This window comes from Brachionichthys hirsutus, unplaced genomic scaffold, assembly GCF_040956055.1.
Source record: "Brachionichthys hirsutus isolate HB-005 unplaced genomic scaffold, CSIRO-AGI_Bhir_v1 contig_1278, whole genome shotgun sequence".
NCBI classification, from domain to species: Eukaryota; Metazoa; Chordata; class Actinopteri; order Lophiiformes; family Brachionichthyidae; genus Brachionichthys; species Brachionichthys hirsutus.
The window spans coordinates 1-16,325 of record NW_027181081.1 but is presented as its reverse complement, the minus strand read 5'-3'; the positions used below and the strand labels follow the sequence as shown (position 1 = coordinate 16,325).

Genomic DNA, 16,325 nt, shown 5'->3' with positions numbered 1-16,325 from the left:
GTCATGCCTACATTAGGTTTCACCAACCAGAACCCAACCAGAACCCAACCAGAACCCAACCAGAACACAGCGGTTCTGCCGTCCCGGTTTAAACCAGCGTGGGACGGACCATCGCCGATCAGAACTGATTATTGATTAGACCTGATTGGGCAGAAGGTTCTGGGTTTAAATCAGACAGGACTTTAATCTGGACCCCAGAACCTCGCCCCCTAAAGGGACCCCAGAACCTCGTCCCCTAAATGGACCCCAGAACCTCGCCCCCTAAAGGGACCCCAGAACCTCATCCCCTAAATGGACCCCAGAACCTCGCCCCCTAAAGGGACCCCAGAACCTCGCCCCCTAAAGGGACCCCAGAACCTCGCCCCCTAAATGGACCCCAGAACCTCGCCCCCTAAATGGACCCCAGAACCTCGCCCCCTAAAGGGACCCCAGAACCTCGCCCCCTAAATCGACCCCAGCCGGGTGTCGGGTTCACCAGAATATTATTACCCAATCTGCTCGTTTCCCGGCAACAATCAGGGCCCGGTTCTGTAATCACATGACGAGTCCGTTTAGACCCCCCCCCCCCCCCCCGCGTTGTCTATGGCACCGGCTGACTCCTGTCTCGTCTCCTGTCTCGTCTCCCGTCTTGTCTCCTGTCTCGTTTCCCGTCTCGTCTCTTCCCAGCTGACTCTCTACGCTCAGAAGTTTGACGAGTTTCAGGAGACGCTGGCGAAGAGCAACCAGATCTACGCCCACTTCAAGAAAGAGATGGAGAAGGTGGGTCGGAGACGTTTGTCTTCCATCAGGACACGTGTTGAAATGCTCCTCTTAGACAGGATGTCTGACTGTACTTGTACTGTAATACATGCTACTGTTTGACTGTACTTGTACTGTAATACATGCTACTGTGCGACTGTACTTGTACTGTAATACACGCTACTGTGTGACTGTACTTGTACTCTAACATTCTATCTAATTCAAACCCCGCCCCCTTTAGATGACGGAGAAGATGCAGAAGATGGACAAAGAGTCCAACGTGTGGAGGACCAGGTTTGAGAACTGCAACAAGGCTCTGACCGACATGATCCAAGAGGTTTGTAATCTGATTCCTGTTAAACCAATCAGGAGGAGGCGAGGAGCGGAGTTTGGACGGATGATGCTTACTTCCTGTTTCTGTTCCAGAGAACGGAGAAGAGCAACGAGTACGACCTGTTCGTCCTGAAGATCCAGCGGCTGGAGAAGTTGTGCCGCGCCCTGCAGGACGAGAGGGCCGTCCTCTACGGCAAGATCAAGGAGGTCCGTCTCTCCAGCGTCCCGAAGCCCGAGGACATCACAGAGGACGAGGACGAGTCCGGACTGCTGAAGCCTGCAGAGGCCCAGAACATCCAGGAGAGGGACCCGGTCCTGACAGAGGACATGACCCGTCTCAGGGAAGAGCAGGCCAAACTGCAGGAGTTTGCCGCCTCCCTCTTGGCCACGCCTCCTGTTGATGAAGATGAGTTAGATGATGAAGATGCAGTCAGGTCTTTATTAACTCAGTTTAAAGAGGAGGACGCCCCAGTCCCCGAGCAGGAGGACGCCCCAGTCCCCGAGCAGGAGGACGCCCCAGTCCCCGAGCAGGAGGACGCCCCTGTCCCAGAGCAGGAGGACGCCCCTGTCCCAGAGCAGGAGGACGCCCCTGTCCCAGAGCAGGAGGACGCCCCTGTCCCAGAGCAGGAGGACGCCTCAGTCCCCGAGCAGGAGGACGCCCCACTCCCTGAGCAGGAGGACGCCCCTGTCCCCAAGCAGGAGGACACCTCTGTCCCCGAGCAGGAGCCGGTTGTCCTGGCTGAAGCGGCGTCACCAGCAGAAGTTCCCGTGGAGGGCAGAAAGGGACGACCTGTAGAACCGGAGGAGGAGACCCAACAGAAACCTCCCGAAGCCCGTCCTGAGCTTCTGATCCGCCAGCAAGAAGACCAGGTCCAGTCGGAACCACAGAAAGAACCAGAATCAGCGCCGTCCTCCAGTCCAGACTCCTCAAAGGATCAGACTCCAAAGAGAAAGAAGAAGAGGAGCCTGAAGAACGCGAGCTAAAGCTCATTGGGGGTGGAGTCGGGACCCAACCGTGATGTCACAGGTTACTTTGTTCTGATTGGTCACGCTCATACTGTGTTTCCTAAAGATTTAATGTTACCTGAGGGGAAGGACAAATAAAGCTGGACATGCACCGTGGACCTCAGAGATGTTTGAAGTCCTCCGGCGGACCCGCACCGTAGCAGAAGGTTCACTATTGGTTGCTCGTTGCTCCGCCCACAGCGCATGCCAAGGTTAACTCTTAGCTTGTTGTGCTACCTGAGGCATTTCCAGGTTCTACTGGGCCGGAGCGGGCCCGACTCAGACCGACCCCCCCCCCCCCCCCCCCCCCCAAGGGAGAACAAGAAGTTTGTCTGCTGTTGGTGTAAACCCTAAAAACCTGTGCTAATAAACAGATTCGGGTTCTTCTGACTGATTCGGTGAAGATTTGTGACGGGGGCGGGGCTTAAGCCAAACTCGCATCAGGTAGGTCGGCCCCCATTGGCCGTGACCGTGACGTCAGCGCGGTTGTGCTGACTGGCTGTCGTCAGCAACAACCTCCTGTCCACTAGGTGGAGCTGCTGCCCTCCAAAGGTGAGGCGGCTTCAGCCGTCAGTTCAGGTGCAGTTCTACCCGACGCCACCAGAGGGCGGCAGAGGTCCTTAAACAATCCTGAGAGGTCTTTAACGCGCCAGAATAATCACACGCACGCACCCGCACGCACGCACACAAGCCCAAAGGAGGGCAGCTCCTTTCGACCAATCAGCATCCTGAGTTTAACGTGGCAGCGGGCTGAACTCACCGGCATCAGGTGCGTTCAGGTTACAGCTCACCTGTTCAGGTGTGCCAGACTGACCTGGCCCTGCTCAGGAAGTGGTTCTTTAGGGATCCGGAGGAACGTCGGAGATCGGATCCTCGTGAACAGACTTCTGGGTGTTTCTCCGTCGGATGCTCCTGATGTGGATAACATCCGACGCTCCGGGCCCAAAGGACGTCCGGAAACATCCCGCCTGAACATCCGACGCTCCGGGCCCAAACGACGTCCGGAAACATCCCGCCTGAGCATCCGACGCTCCGAGGCTCAACATCCTCGCTCTGCTGCTGCGAACGGAGAGATTAGCTCTCCACCTCCGTCAGAGCCACGGTTCAGCATGACGGATGGAATCTTCATCACAGCAGGGAGCCGAGCGTGAGCCCACCCTCCTCCTCCTCCTCCTCCTCCTCGGTGAGTCCCGGAGTCGGGTGAGGACACGTCTCCACGAAGGGACGCTTAAGTTCCTCTAATTCATTCTGGAAACGAGGATTTCACAGAAGGAGCTGCTGTCAGGATTAAGTTCACCTCCAGGGAGGAGCGCCAGCCCCTCATCCGACGGGCTTCATCCGACCGTCGGATGAGGGGTGAATCACCAGAGACGGAAAATGTCTTCAAGTCGAGTGAAACACAAAACGCGTGTATGTTAAATTTAAACAGTGTGAACCAATCAAATAAGCCACGACCAGTCTGCTGCGGCTAGCGGGGCTGATTTATGCATTTCTTTTATCCTGACGTAGCCGCTAACTAATGCTAACTATACGAGGCTCAGGAGCTAGCAACCGCTGGCGAAAAAAGGGAACTGAGACCATTTTGGTGAGAGTGATGCAATCCAGTGTGGATACAAATACAGCTGGCTAGGTTAGCAGCAGAGCTAATGTTAGCTCTTATAACTGAGACTAATACAGCTGGCTAGGTTAGCAGCAGAGCTAATGTTAGCTCTTATAGGTGAGACTAATACAGCTGGCTAGGTTAGCAGCAGAGCTAATGTTAGCTCTTATACTGAGACGAATACAGCTGGCTAGGTTAGCAGCAGAGCTCATGTTAGCTCTTATAGGTGAGACATCATTTGCACACAACCTAACATCAGCTAAATTATCTAAATGTTAAACAGGAAGTGAAATAAACCAAATAACAAATAATAATTTCCTTTGTGTTTTTGAGCGGGAAAAGCGACACGGATCAGCGGCTGACAGCGACGTTCCCGGCTCGGAAGGTCCAGACCAACCGGTTCTGACCCGGCAGCACTTTGAACGTTACAGAACTCGCCCAGAACCCGTGTTGATATTTCAGCAGGAAAAATCTCCCGCGGGACAAAAAGCCACGCCCAGAAACGTGATGTCACATCCTTCGCTTTAACTCGTAAACAACCAATAAACAGTAAACAGAGACACCAGCGTAGACACAAACAAACAAGGCCGTTGATTCATGCTTCTCCAGACTCCTCCCACCCTCATTCCTCCAACCAATCAGAAACTAGAGTTCGCCCGTCATTTCTGTTTGCCGTTCCCTGCTTTTGCTTTGCTAGCTGGCTAGCACAGCCCGGATCATGCTACGCTGTGCTAGCCCGTAGCCCAGCGGGCCGCCCCGGAGGAGGAGGAGGAGGAGGTAGGCCCTCCCCTCTCCTCCACCGGGAGCCTCCTCCTAATGCTGACAAACAGTGCTAACAGTGCTAACGCTAACGGGGGAGGCCCATGTGGGTTTTGGAGTCCGGTCCGGTCTGGTCACGGACTCTGCTGCTCCATGTTGCTGATCAAAGGCTCTCTCTTCAGGAACTGCAGGTGTCTGACGGAGCGCCACACGCCCACGTAGCTGGAGGCGGGGCTCTCCTTGTGGAGGTGCTCCCGCTGCATCTCCAGAACCTCCTGCTCAGTCATGATGGTAGAACCCCGCCCCTCCTTCCGGTCAGCGCTGCACACCTGTCCATTAGCCTCCTTCCCGTCCGGGTCGGTACCGGCTGCGGGTTCGTCCCCGCAGGGCTCGCCAGGAGGCGCTCGCTGCTCCTGCTCCTCCTCCTCCAGATCCTCGTAGAGGCTCCTCCTCTTCATCTCGTAGTACTTGACGATGCAGTAGGTGACGGAGCCCACGGTGTTGACGGCGACGCCGCCGATGAACAGCCCGGTGGGCGCCACGTCGTCCAGCGCCAGCATGCCCACGGTGATGGTGGCGATGCTCTTGACCACGCCCACGAAGCTGGTGGTGACGGCCGAGTTGATGTAGGTGCAGTGCAGCGTGGTGAAGTTCATGGCGCCGCCGATGAGGACGCAGCAGACGAAGATGGCGGTGACGTGGGGGTCCGACCAGCCCGCGTAGCTCCACATGCTGACGGCGTCCGTGGAGATGAAGGAGCAGAGCAGGAGCACCTGGAAGGAGGAGGCGGGGCAGAGTCAGGAGGAGGCGGGGCAGAGGCTGGGAGCGTGTGGAGGGCCGGCGCCGGTACCGGCGTCGCCATGGTGGCGATGGCGTACTGCGCCGTGAGCGGCCCGTGCTCTCTGTCCAGGCTGCCCTTCTGGATCAGAACCAGGTAGGAGGCGTGGACGATGACCGCCAGCACGCCGGTCACGTAGCCGAACGGGTCGCCGCTGAGGTCACCGGCACCTGAGAGCAGAGGGGGGGGGGGTCACAGCGCTGTTGCTAGGATACCGGACGCTTGGCTCATCCGTCCAACGGAAATGAAAGGCAAACAGCTCGGGCCGACGGCCACCTGCTCAGGTGATCTCACTGGGAGGACAACGTGACTCCACCCACCAGGCGCCAAGAGGGAGGGGCCAGCGCCAAAGACTTTTACACAGAATACAGTTTTAAACCTCCGACGTAAATCAGCATCTGAAAGGAGGAATTAAAAAAGGACGGAGACAGGGAGTGGGACGGGGGACGAAAGACGAAGACAGGCAGCGAGGAAGAGGAGGAGGACAAGATCAATCCTGCCTGGAGGAAGGCTGGAGACACACACACACACACACACACACACACACACACACAGACACACACACACACGCAGATACACACACACACACACACACACACACGCACACACACACACACACACACACACACACACACACACACAGACACACAGATACACACACACACACGCACAGATACACACACAGACACACACACACAGATACACACACACACACACACAGATACACAGAGACACACACACACACACACTCACAGATACACACACACACACACACAGATACACACACAGACACACACACACACAGATACACACACAGATACACACACAGACACACACACACACACACACACAGATACACACACAGATACACACACAGACACAGAGGAGACACACCGACCCCCTCCCAACATGAACCAGGGCGGGGGGGGGGGGGGGGGTCGGTGAACCCTGGAAGAAGGATGAAGGTCCCCAGCAGACCACAGAGTCCACCGAGACCTGGATCTGGATCTGGATCTGGACCTGGATCTGGTTAAAGGGTCTCTGGAGATGGACCGTCAGAGACTGCAGGGAAAACACGATCATACAATCTGTATCGATCAATAGTTAGTGCTGATCAACAGCTGATCCATCCCGCGGTGGAGTGTGTGTGTGTGTGTGTGTGTGTGCGTGTACCAGCCAGCGCGGCCCCCCCGGTGGTGATGATGACAGCGGTTGCCACGCCGACGGACGGGACGCCGTCCTTCAGGACACACCCCCCGATGCTGAGCGTGAAGAGCGGCAGGCAGCGCTTGAAGACGACGTACATCGGGAGACTGAGTCCCCGCAGGGACAAGAGGGTCAGGGAGGACTGCAGCGTGGACAGGACACACACGGGGGCAAAGTCCTGCACGCACACGCACACGCACACGCACACGCACACGCACACGCACACGCACACGCACACCAAGGGTGGATCCTATTGGCCAGGAATCAATGCTCTTTTATTTTGAGCTTCCTGTCATCCAAAGGGGGCGTGGCAATTGCTCCCGACCGGTTCAGACCATGTTGGTATGTGTGTGTGGGGGGGGATTCCTCCTTCCTCCTGCTTCCTTCCTCCTGCTTCCTGCCTCCTGCTTCCTGCCTCCTGCCTCCTGCTTCCTTCCTCCTGCCTCCTTCCTCCTTCCCCCTGCCTCCTTCCTCCTGCTTCCTTCCTCCTGCTTCCTGCCTCCTTCCTCCTGCTTCCTTCCTCCTTCCTCCTGCTTCCTTCCTCCTTCCCCCTGCCTCCTTCCTCCTGCTTCCTTCCTCCTGCCTCCTTCCTCCTGCTTCCTGCCTCCTTCCTCCTGCTTGAACTGAACTAGAATTATTATTTCATTTAAAAATATATATTTTACCTTCAAATCATCCAATCAGCTCCTCAATCAATCAATCAATCAGGTATAACCCATCCGGCGGGGGGGTGGGGGGGGGGGGGTCACTGGTCAGAACATTTTTACACATTTGAAACACGAAACTCGTCCTAAACTCGATGATGACGTAACACGACGAGCTTCGGTTTAGTTTGTGGATCTTAGAAACGCTGTGACGTCATAGTTCGGAATGAAATGTGAAACTCGTTTCGTGTATCCCGCAGGTGAAGGTCGGAGCCCGGCGGCGGTACCTTGGCCAGCTGCAGGCTGAACGGCGGGATTCGAACCCTCCCCAGCCGCCGGAGCGTCTCCAGGGTGAGCGCGGCGCCCCCGCTGGTCAGAAGCTGCAACAGCGTCAGGAAGCTGAAGTGGAACCGACTGATGAGGAACTTCAGCAGGATGTTCAGGGAACCGGAGAACACGCCGTGCGCCACGGCCACGGAGATCCCGAGCAGCCGCCGCTGGACCACGTCCATGGCCACAACCGGACCGGACCGGAGGCTCGGGCTTTTACGCGCGGCGGGGACGCGCTGCTGCTGGAGGAGCAACGTGAGGAGTCCCGGCGGAGGAGGCGATCAAGGAGCTCCTGGGGAGAGAAAAGTGAGGAGAGAAACGGAGGAGCTCCGCTTTTCTCCAGTTCAACTCTCTTTAGAAAATACTCCTCCACTTCTCCTCCTAACCCCCCTCCCTCCCCCCCGGTGAGTCTGAAGAGGAGGAGAACCAGAGACCTCCGGAGATCAGGAGAGAGGAGGTCGTCCTCTGGGAGCTGCCACTGAAATATGACTTTATGCCGCAGCGCTTGGCGAAATACCCGAGAGAGGGAGGAGGTGGGGGAGAGAGGGAGGGAGGGAGGGAGGGAGGAGGTCCAGGATCGTTTTTCTTCAGCAAATAAACTAGTGAACATCGTCTCCGTTAATTATTCATATTTGAGGTTGTTTAATGTTTTAATTATCACTGACAGGCAGCAGAAACAGACCCGGACCGGACCGGAGCGGAGCGGAGCGGGTCACCTCCTCCTGCACCAGGTCCCCAAACACAGGCGCCATCTCAACCAGGATGAAGCTGAGGAAGAGGAGGAGGAAACTCCCCACCTGGGCAGGTGTCCCATCAGATCCGCCACCTGCTGCTGACGCATCATTGATCGATGATGTCACCGATCGATGACGTCATTGATCGATGACGTCACTGATCGATGACGTCACCGATCGATGACCTCTAATAATCACACGCACGCACCCGCACGCACGCACACAAGCCCAAAGGAGGGCAGCTCCTTTCGACCAATCAGCATACTGAGTTTAACGTGGCAGCGGGCTGAACTCACCGGCATCAGGTGCGTTCAGGTTACAGCTCACCTGTTCAGGTGTGCCAGACTGACCTGGCCCTGCTCAGGAAGTGGTTCTTTAGGGATCCGGAGGAACGTCGGAGATCGGATCCTCGTGAACAGACTTCTGGGTGTTTCTCCGTCGGATGCTCCTGATGTGGATAACATCCGACGCTCCGGGCCCAAAGGACGTCCGGAAACATCCCGCCTGAACATCCGACGCTCCGGGCCCAAACGACGTCCGGAAACATCCCGCCTGAGCATCCGACGCTCCGAGGCTCAACATCCTCGCTCTGCTGCTGCGAACGGAGAGATTAGCTCTCCACCTCCGTCAGAGCCACGGTTCAGCATGACGGATGGAATCTTCATCACAGCAGGGAGCCGAGCGTGAGCCCACCCTCCTCCTCCTCCTCCTCCTCCTCGGTGAGTCCCGGAGTCGGGTGAGGACACGTCTCCACGAAGGGACGCTTAAGTTCCTCTAATTCATTCTGGAAACGAGGATTTCACAGAAGGAGCTGCTGTCAGGATTAAGTTCACCTCCAGGGAGGAGCGCCAGCCCCTCATCCGACGGGCTTCATCCGACCGTCGGATGAGGGGTGAATCACCAGAGACGGAAAATGTCTTCAAGTCGAGTGAAACACAAAACGCGTGTATGTTAAATTTAAACAGTGTGAACCAATCAAATAAGCCACGACCAGTCTGCTGCGGCTAGCGGGGCTGATTTATGCATTTCTTTTATCCTGACGTAGCCGCTAACTAATGCTAACTATACGAGGCTCAGGAGCTAGCAACCGCTGGCGAAAAAAGGGAACTGAGACCATTTTGGTGAGAGTGATGCAATCCAGTGTGGATACAAATACAGCTGGCTAGGTTAGCAGCAGAGCTAATGTTAGCTCTTATAACTGAGACTAATACAGCTGGCTAGGTTAGCAGCAGAGCTAATGTTAGCTCTTATAGGTGAGACTAATACAGCTGGCTAGGTTAGCAGCAGAGCTAATGTTAGCTCTTATACTGAGACGAATACAGCTGGCTAGGTTAGCAGCAGAGCTCATGTTAGCTCTTATAGGTGAGACATCATTTGCACACAACCTAACATCAGCTAAATTATCTAAATGTTAAACAGGAAGTGAAATAAACCAAATAACAAATAATAATTTCCTTTGTGTTTTTGAGCGGGAAAAGCGACACGGATCAGCGGCTGACAGCGACGTTCCCGGCTCGGAAGGTCCAGACCAACCGGTTCTGACCCGGCAGCACTTTGAACGTTACAGAACTCGCCCAGAACCCGTGTTGATATTTCAGCAGGAAAAATCTCCCGCGGGACAAAAAGCCACGCCCAGAAACGTGATGTCACATCCTTCGCTTTAACTCGTAAACAACCAATAAACAGTAAACAGAGACACCAGCGTAGACACAAACAAACAAGGCCGTTGATTCATGCTTCTCCAGACTCCTCCCACCCTCATTCCTCCAACCAATCAGAAACTAGAGTTCGCCCGTCATTTCTGTTTGCCGTTCCCTGCTTTTGCTTTGCTAGCTGGCTAGCACAGCCCGGATCATGCTACGCTGTGCTAGCCCGTAGCCCAGCGGGCCGCCCCGGAGGAGGAGGAGGAGGAGGTAGGCCCTCCCCTCTCCTCCACCGGGAGCCTCCTCCTAATGCTGACAAACAGTGCTAACAGTGCTAACGCTAACGGGGGAGGCCCATGTGGGTTTTGGAGTCCGGTCCGGTCTGGTCACGGACTCTGCTGCTCCATGTTGCTGATCAAAGGCTCTCTCTTCAGGAACTGCAGGTGTCTGACGGAGCGCCACACGCCCACGTAGCTGGAGGCGGGGCTCTCCTTGTGGAGGTGCTCCCGCTGCATCTCCAGAACCTCCTGCTCAGTCATGATGGTAGAACCCCGCCCCTCCTTCCGGTCAGCGCTGCACACCTGTCCATTAGCCTCCTTCCCGTCCGGGTCGGTACCGGCTGCGGGTTCGTCCCCGCAGGGCTCGCCAGGAGGCGCTCGCTGCTCCTGCTCCTCCTCCTCCAGATCCTCGTAGAGGCTCCTCCTCTTCATCTCGTAGTACTTGACGATGCAGTAGGTGACGGAGCCCACGGTGTTGACGGCGACGCCGCCGATGAACAGCCCGGTGGGCGCCACGTCGTCCAGCGCCAGCATGCCCACGGTGATGGTGGCGATGCTCTTGACCACGCCCACGAAGCTGGTGGTGACGGCCGAGTTGATGTAGGTGCAGTGCAGCGTGGTGAAGTTCATGGCGCCGCCGATGAGGACGCAGCAGACGAAGATGGCGGTGACGTGGGGGTCCGACCAGCCCGCGTAGCTCCACATGCTGACGGCGTCCGTGGAGATGAAGGAGCAGAGCAGGAGCACCTGGAAGGAGGAGGCGGGGCAGAGTCAGGAGGAGGCGGGGCAGAGGCTGGGAGCGTGTGGAGGGCCGGCGCCGGTACCGGCGTCGCCATGGTGGCGATGGCGTACTGCGCCGTGAGCGGCCCGTGCTCTCTGTCCAGGCTGCCCTTCTGGATCAGAACCAGGTAGGAGGCGTGGACGATGACCGCCAGCACGCCGGTCACGTAGCCGAACGGGTCGCCGCTGAGGTCACCGGCACCTGAGAGCAGAGGGGGGGGGGGTCACAGCGCTGTTGCTAGGATACCGGACGCTTGGCTCATCCGTCCAACGGAAATGAAAGGCAAACAGCTCGGGCCGACGGCCACCTGCTCAGGTGATCTCACTGGGAGGACAACGTGACTCCACCCACCAGGCGCCAAGAGGGAGGGGCCAGCGCCAAAGACTTTTACACAGAATACAGTTTTAAACCTCCGACGTAAATCAGCATCTGAAAGGAGGAATTAAAAAAGGACGGAGACAGGGAGTGGGACGGGGGACGAAAGACGAAGACAGGCAGCGAGGAAGAGGAGGAGGACAAGATCAATCCTGCCTGGAGGAAGGCTGGAGACACACACACACACACACACACACACACACACACACAGACACACACACACACGCAGATACACACACACACACACACACACACACGCACACACACACACACACACACACACACACACACACACACAGACACACAGATACACACACACACACGCACAGATACACACACAGACACACACACACAGATACACACACACACACACACAGATACACAGAGACACACACACACACACACTCACAGATACACACACACACACACACAGATACACACACAGACACACACACACACAGATACACACACAGATACACACACAGACACACACACACACACACACACAGATACACACACAGATACACACACAGACACAGAGGAGACACACCGACCCCCTCCCAACATGAACCAGGGCGGGGGGGGGGGGGGGGGGTCGGTGAACCCTGGAAGAAGGATGAAGGTCCCCAGCAGACCACAGAGTCCACCGAGACCTGGATCTGGATCTGGATCTGGACCTGGATCTGGTTAAAGGGTCTCTGGAGATGGACCGTCAGAGACTGCAGGGAAAACACGATCATACAATCTGTATCGATCAATAGTTAGTGCTGATCAACAGCTGATCCATCCCGCGGTGGAGTGTGTGTGTGTGTGTGTGTGTGTGCGTGTACCAGCCAGCGCGGCCCCCCCGGTGGTGATGATGACAGCGGTTGCCACGCCGACGGACGGGACGCCGTCCTTCAGGACACACCCCCCGATGCTGAGCGTGAAGAGCGGCAGGCAGCGCTTGAAGACGACGTACATCGGGAGACTGAGTCCCCGCAGGGACAAGAGGGTCAGGGAGGACTGCAGCGTGGACAGGACACACACGGGGGCAAAGTCCTGCACGCACACGCACACGCACACGCACACGCACACGCACACGCACACGCACACGCACACCAAGGGTGGATCCTATTGGCCAGGAATCAATGCTCTTTTATTTTGAGCTTCCTGTCATCCAAAGGGGGCGTGGCAATTGCTCCCGACCGGTTCAGACCATGTTGGTATGTGTGTGTGGGGGGGGATTCCTCCTTCCTCCTGCTTCCTTCCTCCTGCTTCCTGCCTCCTGCTTCCTGCCTCCTGCCTCCTGCTTCCTTCCTCCTGCCTCCTTCCTCCTTCCCCCTGCCTCCTTCTCCTGCTTCCTTCCTCCTGCTTCCTGCCTCCTTCCTCCTGCTTCCTTCCTCCTTCCTCCTGCTTCCTTCCTCCTTCCCCCTGCCTCCTTCCTCCTGCTTCCTTCCTCCTGCCTCCTTCCTCCTGCTTCCTGCCTCCTTCCTCCTGCTTGAACTGAACTAGAATTATTATTTCATTTAAAAATATATATTTTACCTTCAAATCATCCAATCAGCTCCTCAATCAATCAATCAATCAGGTATAACCCATCCGGCGGGGGGTGGGGGGGGGGGGTCACTGGTCAGAAAGAACATTTTTACACATTTGAAACACGAAACTCGTCCTAAACTCGATGATGACGTAACACGACGAGCTTCGGTTTAGTTTGTGGATCTTAGAAACGCTGTGACGTCATAGTTCGGAATGAAATGTGAAACTCGTTTCGTGTATCCCGCAGGTGAAGGTCGGAGCCCGGCGGCGGTACCTTGGCCAGCTGCAGGCTGAACGGCGGGATTCGAACCCTCCCCAGCCGCCGGAGCGTCTCCAGGGTGAGCGCGGCGCCCCCGCTGGTCAGAAGCTGCAACAGCGTCAGGAAGCTGAAGTGGAACCCCATTTCTTAGTTTCACGCAATTGCTTATGATATTGTAAAATAAAAACCGGGATGAGATGCTTGTTCTGAGTTCTGTTTCTTTACGATCACTTAAAGAAAGCTCTTTGTTCCTGCCCCAACTAAACACAATCGTGTCTAAAAAATATTTCAAAGCACTAGATCAGTTTGTAATCTATTGAAATCCCTTTTATGAAAACAGATGTGTGTGTAAGAGTACTGCTAATACATATGTTTTACCATTAACAAGAACGTAATGCAAATTTCCTTTTCATATTATTTATTATAGTAATAATAACGTTATGGATATATGCAATTATGAAAAGGATTTGGTGGCATAAATGGAGTTTAAATAAAATGACCCACCCCCATCTTCATCTTCTCTTAATACAAGAAGGAATCTGTGTGTCCAAGGACGCCCGTCTTATCTTCAGCTTTGGGACATGGACCCCACGGAACAGCTGAGCGGTGTAAAGTTACTGTGAGCAAGAATGCAGCGAGCACAAGGGCCTAGTGTTCGCCAGGCTGCAGGCGGTGTGGATGCCTTCTGTGCAGACTCGAATGATGCTCACAGAGCAAATCCCATTGATGTCTGGCAACTGTTCAGGCTTCAGAATGAAAAGAGAGACTTTCCTATATTTTCTGTACTATTTAAAATGATATCCTTTTACTCAAACCATTTTTATTTTATTTCTCAGATTAATAGCTGCGTGTACAAGCATGATCCCATAAATCCTTAACCTTGTAGGGTCCGAGCGAAGCATTCATCAGACGTTATTGGACATCGGGGCTCGTAGCTGCCTCCACCTTGAAGCTACAGCGGGCAGATTTATTCTCTGATATATGGCACATGAAGAGACCTTCCTTTCCTTCAGTAACACACAGTCTGTTAAAGCGTGCACAGTTTCAGCAGAAAAACTAAAAATACTCATCTATTTAAAGACTCTCTAGTGTCGATATCTTTTATAAAGACAAAAATTATCATAAAATATAAAGATACACATTTGCAGATTAAAAGCAGATACTTTGAACACATAAATATATTTATGCAGCAGAGACGTTTATGTATACTATTGCAGGATTATGTATACTATTGCAGCCATCTTTTAGATTAAGCTTGAATTCAAAACAAAACAAAACACAATACCTAAACAAAAAGGCTACATATGATAAAGGACGCATTCATTCATCACAGACGGCTCGGGTTGATGGATAACGCCGGCGTCGGCGCCGGGCCGATCCATCAATCAGGAGAGAGGGGAGGTCACCTTTGAAGATCAAAGTCGAGCACCCGGACCAGTCCACGTGGGAGATCTGCAGAGCTACAGTGTAGACGTAGATTACCTGCTTTATCTCTCGTAATCTCCAGGTTAACTCGACGTGGGATTAGGGATTAGGCGCCGGACAAGTTAACCTCCTGACTGACTTCTGCGTGAGCTTTAGCTGCGGTCTTTCGTCACCCTTTAAGACCCCCCCCCCCCCTATAGAGTGACACGGCTCGACAACATGTGCAGAATTCCTTTCACTTGAAATGTTGTTTTCCGACATTCCTCTTTCTGCGGTTCACAATGAAACTCACCGGAGCCTCTCGAATGATGAATCTCTGAGCAGCCCTTTGATGTCGGCTCCTTTTGAACCAAATCCAATAACCATAATAAAGATCAAGGGAACAGAAGCAATTTTTCACTGTGCTTCTTGTTATCCAAGGCATTGTACTGCCCCCCGCACCGTCTGCTGCCCCCCCGACCCCCCCGGTGACGCTTACCAAACTGCCCTAAAGCCGGTATTACCCCAATCGACATCCGCCATCGTGGCACTGAACTCGGGTACGCATCGGATGATGTCACCGCCGAGGAGCCCTTTGCCCGCTCCCAGTCTCCTCCTGCACTGCCCCCATCCGACAGGGATTTGCCCCCATCCGATCGGGATTTGCCCGTCGCATGGCGCTCTCTGATCGTATTAAAGACTCCCCTCAAGCCGCCGTGCGAGCATCACGTGCTCCAATCCACTTGTGCGAGAGACCGCCCCGTTTTTGCAGTTTAGCCTAAAGCTAATTCAGCCCGATTTGGGGGGGCGGGGGGGGCTTCTTTGATGTCGCCGCAGCTTTTATTTTCAATTATCCCAAAGTCACATGGGATCATTTAATTGCACAATTATTAACTAAATTATCTGAAATGTAGCCGTGCTTTTGGTTTAATGAACGGATTCAGCGTGTTTAACCCAAGATGGAGGACAGATACGGATCCCGGCTCACTGTCTCGCCCAAATAATCGAATTACTTCACAACCTGAGATTAGCTGAAGTCGTACGCGATTGAATATCTCATCTTAATGACAGTTAATTGAAACTTTCTGTTTGTCCCCTCAAGTGAGACGGGAAACACGCAGCAGTCGTCCGACTGACCCATGCGAAGCTGTTTTAGATTCTGCACAGCATAACAGATATTATTATGTATTGATCTACATCGTAGCTGCGACCGGAATGCATGCGACGATTACAATATTTATCCGTGCAGTGATCTGAGGAGATTAAGACGGTGAATCAGCACGACGGAAGGACAAAATATCAATTCAGCGAGTCACGTTTGGTGCTTTTGTTTTCTGATACATCAGGATTGTTCAGGATTGTTCGAGGGCGCAGCATTAATGCTATGTAAATGGCGTTCCAGGGCGGAGTCCCGATCTTTAATGTAGCATGCAGCTTGGGTCCGTCTTGGTCACTGTATTCTCACCGGATGTGGAATGTCGTTTCTTATGAATGCGTCTGAAAGACAGTTTATATCTTGCCGACTGGAAGTGACAATATTTGGGAAGCCCGCTCGTTTCCATTCGCTCCGCCGCTGCAGAGCCCAGCTGGAATAAATCTCCACGTCTCCTTTCACACTTCTCTGCCCTATTACTTCAAATTGCCCTCTGATGCTCTCGCCCTCTTTATCGTCGCCGCCTGATTAAATTAACGTTAATCCGTCTGGCCGTAGCGGAATCTTGTCTGAAGGTGCTTGTTGAGGAGGTAAAAGTCACCTGGAACACCTGGTCGTCACGTTCAGCCACAACCTCGGATCCTCGCAACCTCTAAAAGCACTCATCGGTTTTCATAAAGCTGCAGTTGGAATCAGCCGACACGTCTCCCGGTGCAGAATAAGG

General features: G+C 54.3%; 3 protein-coding genes across 3 annotated transcripts; 1 reads left to right on the top strand and 2 right to left on the bottom strand.

Annotated features, from left to right (window-relative positions):
• The first annotated feature begins 569 nt into the window (after nt 1–569).
• Nucleotides 570–2,193, top strand: LOC137917242 (beta-taxilin-like). Its single transcript, XM_068760062.1, has 3 exons — nt 570–759; nt 980–1,075; nt 1,165–2,193. Exons 1-3 carry the CDS (start codon nt 583–585, stop codon nt 2,053–2,055), a joined length of 1,164 nt encoding a protein of 387 aa, XP_068616163.1. The 5' UTR covers nt 570–582; the 3' UTR covers nt 2,056–2,193.
• A 2,114-nt stretch (nt 2,194–4,307) lies between these two features.
• On the bottom strand, nt 4,308–7,988 carry LOC137917241 (solute carrier family 35 member D3-like). The gene is made up of 4 exons (XM_068760061.1): nt 7,411–7,988; nt 6,447–6,657; nt 5,286–5,443; nt 4,308–5,208 (listed from the first exon to the last, which is right to left on the bottom strand). Exons 1-4 carry the CDS (start codon nt 7,633–7,635, stop codon nt 4,570–4,572), a joined length of 1,233 nt encoding a protein of 410 aa, XP_068616162.1. The 5' UTR covers nt 7,636–7,988; the 3' UTR covers nt 4,308–4,569.
• Nucleotides 7,989–9,954: 1,966 nt separating this feature from the next.
• LOC137917243 (solute carrier family 35 member D3-like) lies at nt 9,955–13,188 on the bottom strand. Its single transcript, XM_068760063.1, has 4 exons — nt 13,060–13,188; nt 12,095–12,305; nt 10,933–11,090; nt 9,955–10,855 (listed from the first exon to the last, which is right to left on the bottom strand). Exons 1-4 carry the CDS (start codon nt 13,186–13,188, stop codon nt 10,217–10,219), a joined length of 1,137 nt encoding a protein of 378 aa, XP_068616164.1. The 3' UTR covers nt 9,955–10,216.
• Between the last annotated feature and the right edge of the window lie 3,137 nt (nt 13,189–16,325).

What these genes read in the sequence shown, in the direction of transcription:
- LOC137917242 (XM_068760062.1), top strand. Translation starts at nt 583, where the DNA reads ATGGCACCGGCTGACTCCTGTCTCGTCTCCTGTCTCGTCTCCCGTCTT. An exon ending in TCAAGAAAGAGATGGAGAAG is followed by an intron (nt 760 to 979) that starts GTGGGTCGGAGA and finishes CGCCCCCTTTAG; the next exon opens with ATGACGGAGAAGATGCAGAA. An exon ending in TGACCGACATGATCCAAGAG is followed by an intron (nt 1,076 to 1,164) that starts GTTTGTAATCTG and finishes TTTCTGTTCCAG; the next exon opens with AGAACGGAGAAGAGCAACGA.
- LOC137917241 (XM_068760061.1), bottom strand. Translation starts at nt 7,635, where the DNA reads ATGGACGTGGTCCAGCGGCGGCTGCTCGGGATCTCCGTGGCCGTGGCG. An exon ending in CGGGGGGGCCGCGCTGGCTG is followed by an intron (nt 5,444 to 6,446) that starts GTACACGCACAC and finishes CTCTGCTCTCAG; the next exon opens with GTGCCGGTGACCTCAGCGGC. An exon ending in TCGCCACCATGGCGACGCCG is followed by an intron (nt 5,209 to 5,285) that starts GTACCGGCGCCG and finishes TCCTCCTTCCAG; the next exon opens with GTGCTCCTGCTCTGCTCCTT.
- LOC137917243 (XM_068760063.1), bottom strand. Translation starts at nt 13,188, where the DNA reads ATGGGGTTCCACTTCAGCTTCCTGACGCTGTTGCAGCTTCTGACCAGC. An exon ending in TCAGCCTGCAGCTGGCCAAG is followed by an intron (nt 12,306 to 13,059) that starts GTACCGCCGCCG and finishes GTGTGCGTGCAG; the next exon opens with GACTTTGCCCCCGTGTGTGT. An exon ending in CGGGGGGGCCGCGCTGGCTG is followed by an intron (nt 11,091 to 12,094) that starts GTACACGCACAC and finishes CTCTGCTCTCAG; the next exon opens with GTGCCGGTGACCTCAGCGGC.